Genomic DNA, 9,217 nt, shown 5'->3' on the forward strand with positions numbered 1-9,217 from the left:
CCATAGTAAACAATTAGGAGCTGAATGCTGCTTTTTTGCAGGTGTTAGGTTTTTTTTCAGCTCAAACAGCCCCATTGTTTCCTATGGGGGAATCGTGCACGAGCACGTTTTTGAAGCTGGCCGCGTCCGTAAGCACCACTGTTATTGAGAGTTGCAGTGGCGGTAAATATGCTATACGCTCCCTTTTTGGAGCGTAACGAAGCCCTTCTGTGAACTCTAAATTCCAGCGGTATTTAAAAGCTGCGGGAGAAAAAAAGCATGCGTAGCTAACGCACCCCTTTGGCCGCAGAACTCTAAATCTAGCCGTTAGATTTTTAAAGCACAGAAGCCTCCACCTGGCATAAATAAGAGTGTATTTGAGTAGAAGCTTATATATATATATATATATATATATATATATATATATATATATATATATATATATATAATGATCTATATAGAGCAGGGGCGTATTTAGATTTTGTGCTGCCCTAGGCACTAAAAACTCTGCTGCCCACCAGGTTTTATGTCTTCTTTAACCATTAAATATTTTTTGGTCAGGGTATAATTATATATATATATATATATATATATATATATATATATATATATATATACATACATATATATATATATATATATATATATATATACACATATATATATATATATATATATATATATATATATATATATATATATATATATACATATATATACACACACACACACACACACACACACACACATATATATATACACACACACACACACATATACACATACATATGGCCATTTTATATTGAGATAACCCCTCAATTTTACAATAGTGGTTAGAAAAACATCCTTGTTTTTAAAAATAAAATAAAAAATATGCCTTTTTATTTATATTTCTCACATGTCATAACGACATAAACTAATTTGTTTAGGTTTCTCACTAAAAATGACCAACAGTAGGACTTAAATGTAAGCAACACCTAAAACAGCACAGCACCGGGCGTGGAAATAGTCCAGCAATTAAAGTGTTAAACAACACAAAGACATTCTTTTTTTTATGTTGTTTTGTCAAAACACTGTGTTACCAGTTATCTGCTATTCTAGTTTAGAGTAGAATAATTTGAATCTAAGAACTGGTCATTTCGAGTGATGTAACAAACCAGTTTGATCAAATAGCAACAAGGCTACAATTTCATTAGAATTATCTAGTGATAGATATTACTTTAATGTGTAGTCACTAGATAATTCTAATGAAATTGTAGCCTTGTTGACATTTTGCTTTTACTGTCCCTATTTAATAAGGTGATCTACAGACAAGGAGATTCACAGGTGCAGTCTTAGAAAGATATTGATGATTGGAAATAATTAATGGGAGGAGCAAAGCTATTTATAATTTAGAATTATTAACATTCCACCATCAGCACTAAAAAAATAAATTAGGTCCAGGATTAAAGTTCTGGCCATGTACACATTTTTTTAAACGGACCTAAATCCCAATTTTTTGTTTCATGATACAGATAGATTATGCAATTGTAAAGGACAGTAAAGTCCAAATTAAACTTTCATGATTCAGATAGGGTATGTCATTTTAGACAACTTTCTAATTTACTTTTAGCATCAAATGTGCTTTTTTCTCTTTGTATTTTTTTTGTTAAAGGCTAAACCTTGGCAGGCTCATTGTTAAGACTCTGCAGTCCACCTCTTATCTCACGGTTTGGCTGCGAAAATCTAACATGTACATGTCTAACATCATACACCATATAGATAACATTGTGCTCCCTCTAGTGGAGTTATTCAAGAGTCAGCACTAATTGCCTGAAATTCAAGTCTGTCAAAAGATCTGAGATTAGGCCATCTGCAGAACCTTAGATACAAGGTAGTCATAGAGGTAAAAAGTATATTTATATAACAGTGATGGTTATGCAAAACTGGGGAATTGTAAATAAAGGGATTCTCTTTTAAACAACATTTTTGGTATTAACTGCCCCTTTATACAATATCCTGATTAATTTCTTGGTATCTTTTGTTGAAAAGCAGGGAAGTAAGCTGAGGAGCATGCACTATTTCCTGCCATGTAGTGCTCCTGACACCTACTTAGACATCTCTTCAACAAGAATAACATGGGAACAAAGCAAATTTAATAGCAGAAGTAAATTGGAAACGTTTTTTAAAATGGTATGCTCTCTCTGAATCACACAAGAACAGCTTGTGGTTTCATATCCCTTTAAATGAGCAAGGGAAAGAATTTAAATTCAAGCCTTGATAAATTAGAGACTAGGAGCCAGACAAAAGATTATAAACAGCTACATCCATTTGTATTATTTATATAATAAATGTGCACAATAATATATAGTAAATATTCACATATTTTCTTCTTCAACAGTAACAGAAGCATTACGCCCTTTACTGAGTGGAACAGAATGTTCCTCTATAAAACACATCTTTTTTACTGTTGCCTTCTTGTTTTATAAACTTTGTGTATGTTTACTAATACACAAACACACACAAGCTTTACATCTATTAACATTACCAAAAACACATAGGCAGCAGTGAATTAGCTCATTGCCTACAACAGCTATTGTATGGCTTGCAATTCCAATCTAAACATGTTGTCCTGCTATAGAATAGCATAGCCTAAATATTTTTTTAAAAACAAAACACCTTATCTGCTGCAAATGTTTTTTAATAGTCATAGTCCACTCACCGCTTGCCTCATTTGGAGGTGCCAGTCTGGGCTTGAGCCTGCAGCTGACAGTTGTATAAAGTGCATTGTTCTGCAGATCTTATTTGATAAAGAAGTTATGAGAATTACAATTTTCTAAGCTAAATTACAAAAAGATCAGGGCAAAATAAATAATGAAAGTATACTGCAGTGTTTTATTGTGCAGAACTAAACCTTTATATTACAATCTCAAGGCATTTACTGTCCCTTTAATAGTCTGCCATGGAATCTGAAGTACAAAAGCCAAATAAAAGAATAATTAAACTAAAAGCTAGCATCTTTACAATCACTTGTCTGGTCCATGCCATTATCAAAATGTTTCATTACAAATTTGGAAACCTTTACTACAACAAGGTACAAAAACCCTAGTCACACATAGGTATAACCATATATAAAACCTCAGCTAAAAATGTATTTCAACTAAAAGGAAACTTGTTGTTAGTCATGGCTAAAATGATTCAACAGAACAAGCACTTCCTGTATTCACTTATCGTAGTTACAAAAAAACAAACACTAAAATATCAATCCTTTAATCTTTTCAACATAATCTTCAGCGTGCACAGCCCTTTTTAAAAGGGATTTAAACAGTCTGTTTTATTTTTGTAATAAAAAAGCACTAAGCAGTGGGTTATACTTGGTAGGAATAATTGCACTGTGTATTATTCATTATTTTAAAATAGTTTTACCTTTAAGATTCATTACTTTCTCACAGAGCACCATTAGGGGGCTTTGGTAAGTACAGGAAGGCAAAGGAGTAGCTTTTCCTTTTAGGTGGTTGCTATGAGACACATCTACCAGCTCCAGCCAGTTGCTTACCCATGCTGAGTAGAGGACTTTTGCATCAACATCATGTGACAGTAGAACTTAAAGTGACATAAAACATGTTGAGAGCCGTACATATCCTAAAAGGGCTATTTAAGTAAAAATAGTTTGCAAAATATATTGATTTGCATCTGTGCATGCACAAGCACCCATGTTATCCAATATCAACAGATAGGGGAAGAATGCTACTCATGACAGCTATAAAATGTAACTTAAATTTGCCAAATGAGAAAAAATACAAATAATCTATAACATCTTTTTAAAATGTTTTCTTTGTGGTTTAACTTAATTGTACCTTCTATAATATGCCATTAACTCACAATGTTTTTTTGTTGTTTTTTTACCAAAGGAGTATAAAATATCTTCTTGAAGGGAAAAAGGTCTTGCAGAATAAATTGAACAATGAAACAGAAAATAAAATGTTATCATTTCAAGTAAAGTTGAACATTTTTAATAAAATGAGTGCTAAAATAAACTGGCATGGACTCACGCCTAAGAATCCCAATGTTTAATCCATTGTTAAAATGCTAATGTTAATTAACACCAAACAAGGTATAACACAAAGGGACACTTATTGAGTTAACAAAACAATTACGCAAAATAAAACAAGTTCTTATACTGGGAGGAAAATAATAATAATACAATTGGCAATGACTACTTGAAACACTAAATCTACAGGCTTTCTATCTTTCCTTACAGTATATTAGAATGCATATTATTGTGAACAAAACAAACATTTATTAGAGGTGATACATTTAATACCAAAGAGAAAAAAAAGTTGCAATCTTTGAGAACACAGGATCCCTTTCATTTTTGAGTGTATATAGCACAAATACTTTAATATCAAGAAAGTGATTAAAAGGACATACAACAATCTGAAATGCTCAGTATTTTTCTATTATTATACTTTATTTATGAAGTGCCAACATATTCTGCAGCGCTGTCCATTGGTACACTTTCATGATTCAGATAGGGCATGTCATTTTAAACAACTTTCTAAATTATTTTTATAATCAAATGTGCGTTGTTCTCTTGTTGAAAGCTAAACCTAGGTAGGCTCATATGCTAATTTTTAAGCCCTTGAAGGCCACCTCTAATTTGAATGCATTTGACAATTTTTCACAACTACAGCGCATTAGTTTATGTGTTTCGTATAGATAACACTGTGCTCATGCACGTGAAGTTATTTAAGAGTCAGCACTAATTGCCTAAAATGCAAGTCTGTCAAAAGATCAGCGATAAGGAGGCAGTCAGAAGAAGCTTAGATACAAGGTAATCACTGAGGTAAAAAGTATATTTCTGTAACAGTGTTGGTTATGCAAAACTGGGGAATGGTAAATAAAAGGGATTATCTTTCTTTTTAAACAATAATATTTTTGGTGTTTACTATCCCTTTAAATAAAACAATGATATAAGACTTGTGGGAGACAGGACAACATTTACAAACACATACAGGAGGAATTAAGGGCAATATTCCCGTGGGAACTTACAGTTCAGTAATACTATTATAAAAAAAAATGCTTCTGATAAAAGCGATGCTAAACCCACATTTTTTCTTTCATGATTCAAATAGAGCAGCAATTGTAAGCAACGTTCTAAATTATTCCTATTATCAAATTTTCTTTGTTCTCTTGCTATCTTTATTTTAAAAAAGCTGGAATGAAAAGTTTAGGAGCCTGCCCGATATTGGTTCAGAATCTGGGTTACACTTGCTTATTGATGGCTAGCTGTAGCCAACAATAAGCAAGCACTACCCAGGGTGCTGAACCTAAAATAGGCTGGTGTTCTAAAATAAGTTGTCTACCGCGTAGGAATGCGACTACTACGTCACTTCCGGTGACGTAAATCAGCTGCTTGAGGTTTGTGGCGCTCACTGCGCATGCGCTAGAGGCCCAACCTCCTTAAAACAGCTGATGACAGACAGATGACATCGGGTTTCAGCTATTAAGTGTCACTATGAGATGCTCTGTGTTCTCAGGGAATGCATTGATGATGATGATCTCAAGAAGGCCTACAGGAAGCTGGCCCTGAGGTGGCACCCGGGTAAGAGGAAGCTGGGTAGACACTATTATCGCGTTAACCCCTTGGCTGTGCGCTCACCCTGAATTAAGTAACAATACATTAGCAAACCGCAACCTCACAACTATCAGTGACGTGGAGGCAATAAACAACAGCCTCATGTTTACCCAAGCCTTACATCTACCTCAGTCATAAGAACAGAATAGATTGCAACCTCACATCTTGTCCACTTTTAGAGAGGCAGTAGAAAATAGTGTCTACCCAGCTTCCTCTTACCCGGGTGCCACCTCAGGGCCAGCTTCCTGTAAGCCTTCTTGAGATCATCATCAATGCATTCCCTGAGAACACCGAGCATCTCATAGTGACACTTCATAGCTGAAACCCGAACCATGTTTCCCACGCTGGGTTTTAAAATAAGTTGTCTACCAATAAGCTAATGCAATATCCGTTATCTCTGTATCTGTGAAGATGCAGCTCAGTCACCTATTGTGTCTTAAATAGCTGTTGTAGGAGGTTGGGCCTCTAGCGCATGCGCAATGAGCGCCACAAACCTGCAGCAGCTGATATCACGTCACCGGAAGTGACGTAGGTCGCACATTCCTATGGTAGACAACTTATTTTAGAACACCGGCTCCTAAGCTTTACATTCCAGCTTTTTAAATAAAGACAGCAAAAGAACAAAAAAAATGATAATATGAGTAAAATAGAAAGTTGCTTAAAATTACATGCTCTATCTGAACCATGAAAGAAAAAAATTGGGTTTAGTATCCCTTTAAGAGCTGGGGGGGGGGGTATTATATATTACATAAAATGTGAGGGCTTGAAAAAAAAAAAAAAAATCTAAAACCTAGAGGCCAACCCCAAAATTTGGAAGACAGAAAAAGACAACTGGCAATTACTAAAAATAAACTAGTGTTACAAAAACAATTTATTGTATTTATTTATTTGAAATGCTACTACAGGATTGAACTAGGTGTCCCAATGTTCAAAAAATATTGAATCAAATTATTCAAATTGAACAGAGCACTAAAATAATTGTCAGACAAAATCAGCCCTACACCTTGTCTAAATTAAACAGACAATATAATCAAGCATGTGGCTGATAAGAGTTAAACGTATTTAAAGCTCCAGCAGGAATATCCTTTCATATAGTGTTAATCTCTCTGTCTCCCAATCTTTTTTTTCTTTCTATAATCAAAACCTCTGAATGCACATTTCTAGTTTTGGCATTCTTATCCTTGAACTCCATTACTTCCTGTCACAGCCTCACAAGGGGGCTGTGGTCTTTACTGGAAGTTAAAGGAGGAGCTGTAGAAGATATTTGCTGCAAAATTCATATGACAGGAAGCATAAGTAGAACTTAAAGGGACACTGAACCCAATTTTTTTCTTTTGTGATTCAGATAGAGCATGAAATTTTAAGCAACTTTTTAATTTACTCCTATTATAAAATTTTCTCATTCTCTTGGTATCTTTATTTGAAATGCAAGAATGTAAGTTTAGATGCCGGCCCATGTTTGGTGAACAACCTGGGTTGTTCTTGCTGATTGGTGGATAAATTCATCCACCAATAAAAAAGTGCTGTTCAGAGTTCTGAACCAACAAAAAAAGAAGCGTAGATGCCTTATTTTTTAAATAAAGATAGCAAGAGAACGAAGAAAAAATTATGATAGGAGTAAATTAGAACGTTGCTTAAAGTCGCATGCTATATCTGAGTAACGAAAAAAAATTTGGGTTCAGTGTCCCTTTAATTAGTGCTAAAATAAGCTGGTATAATGGTATATATCTATAATGGTAGCTCCAATATCTCCCTACAGGCAGTGGCCACGCTGAGAATTGTTAGCTGCTAAATGCAGAAGGCTTGCAGTATTCGGGTCTTTTTAGGAGACAGATTTCTTCTTTTGAAAGTGCAGCACACTATGATCTGGATTTGCACCGATATTATATGTGTGTGTGTGTGTGTGTAAATACACATCAGACACTGGGAACTCCCCCCAAAAAAGGAGACAGTACCCTTAAATTGTATTGATCTAAAACCATTTTATGAAATATATTTAAAAACGTTTAACACATATCTGAGCCCTTTACATTTGTATTAATAGTAAAATTATAGCAGAACATTTTGTAAATCCATATAAAATGTCTTACCACATTTTCACTACTAAAATTTCAGTTGAGCAAACACATACATTGAGGATATAGTGGTCATTTTAAAGAACACAGTGTAGTTTGTACATTAACCCCTTCTACCTTATTATCTAATCTTTCCCTTATGTTACAAATGATCTACTTATGGGAATCCCCTGTTTCCCTTATGTCACTGTAAGGTGTTGTGTACAAGCGCCAGAGCCGCGATCGCATTGCAGTGTATGGTAAGTATGCAGGCAGTGACCTATACACAACACTTCTACATGTGACATCACACGGTTGCGTCACGAGTACTTACCACTTGGTATCGGTTCGAGGCCTGAAGATACTGATGATCCATTGCCTTGCGGGATTAGTCCAGGAGGTACCAGATCCTACCTCTGTGCGTCCAGAGTGACTGCGCTGTATGCGCTCTCCTTGTACCTTGCCTACCTCTTTTTTTCCTGTATCTGTCTGGTTTCTCTCTCTCTTCCTGTATTGCTGTGTTTCTTTCCCTCCGCCCACCTCCCACTTTCTTCAGTACATGATCGCACTGCGCATGACACTCTCCTTCCCCTGTTCCTAATTGTGCGCGCCCACGTTCATTTTTTCTAAATTATAATAACTGGGTGCGCGCACGGTAGCGGATACAGTATATTCCATCCCTCTAAAGGGCCCTCTGACATCACAGCAGTCACGTGACTACAGTGATCACATGGTGCAGAGAGTTGAGGAAGCAGAACTTAGGTGGTTGTAGGACACTTCTGATTACTTCTGCTGCTGTGTGCTTTGTCAGGAGTTTTTGTCTGGGTTTATGCTGGACTTGTAAGAAACACTACCTCTTGTCTGTGTGTTTGTCTTTCCTTCTTTGTCCCTTTTCTTGCTCTCTCTGTCACTCTTTTCTTACTCTTTCACATTCCCGTCACTTATTTTTCTGTCTCTCACTTTCTCTGACCCTCTCTTTTTTAATCTTGCTGTCTGTCTCTCTTTGTCACTCTTTATCATTTTGTCACTTTCTCGCTGTCACACTGCCTCTCATCCATCACTCTCTCACACTGTTTCTCTCTTGCTGTCACTCTCACACTTTTCTCTCTTTTTTTGCTGTCTCTCACTCTCTCTGTCATTCTGTCTTTATCTTTCTCGCTGTCTCTCACTTTTTTTCACTTTCTTGCTGTCACTCTCTTTCTCTACCTCTCTTGCTGTCTTTCTCCCTGTCACACTTGCTCTCTCGCTGTCACACTTTATCTCTCTCAACCTCTCTGTCTTTGTCTCGCTGTCACTCTCTATCACTCTCGCTGTCTTTCTTTCATTCTCGCTGTCTTTCTTTCATTCTCGCTGTCTTTCTTTCATTCTCGCTGTCTTTCTTTCATTCTCGCTGTCTTTCTTTCATTCTCGCTGTCTTTCTTTCATTCTCGCTGTCTTTCTCCCTATCACACTTGCTCTCTTACTGTCGCACTTTATCTCTCTCAACCTCTCTGTCTTTGTCTCGCTGTCACTCTCTTTTGTGCTTATTCTCTTTTGCTGTCACTCTGTTTCTTTCACACTTGCTGTC

The 9,217-nt window shown here is 36.0% G+C and overlaps 1 protein-coding gene across 1 annotated transcript in view; it reads right to left on the minus strand.

Annotated features, from left to right (window-relative positions):
• Window positions 1-8,302, minus strand: part of NDFIP2 (Nedd4 family interacting protein 2) — a 259,390-nt gene extending 251,088 nt beyond the window's left edge. Inside the window, exon 1 of the mRNA XM_053707849.1 lies at window positions 7,985-8,302. Coding sequence (XP_053563824.1) covers window positions 7,985-8,026 — 42 coding nt within the window. The 5' untranslated portion in view covers window positions 8,027-8,302. The remainder of the gene's footprint in view (window positions 1-7,984) is intronic.
• Between the last annotated feature and the right edge of the window lie 915 nt (window positions 8,303-9,217).

Source organism: Bombina bombina, chromosome 3, assembly GCF_027579735.1.
Source record: "Bombina bombina isolate aBomBom1 chromosome 3, aBomBom1.pri, whole genome shotgun sequence".
NCBI classification, from domain to species: domain Eukaryota; kingdom Metazoa; phylum Chordata; class Amphibia; order Anura; family Bombinatoridae; genus Bombina; species Bombina bombina.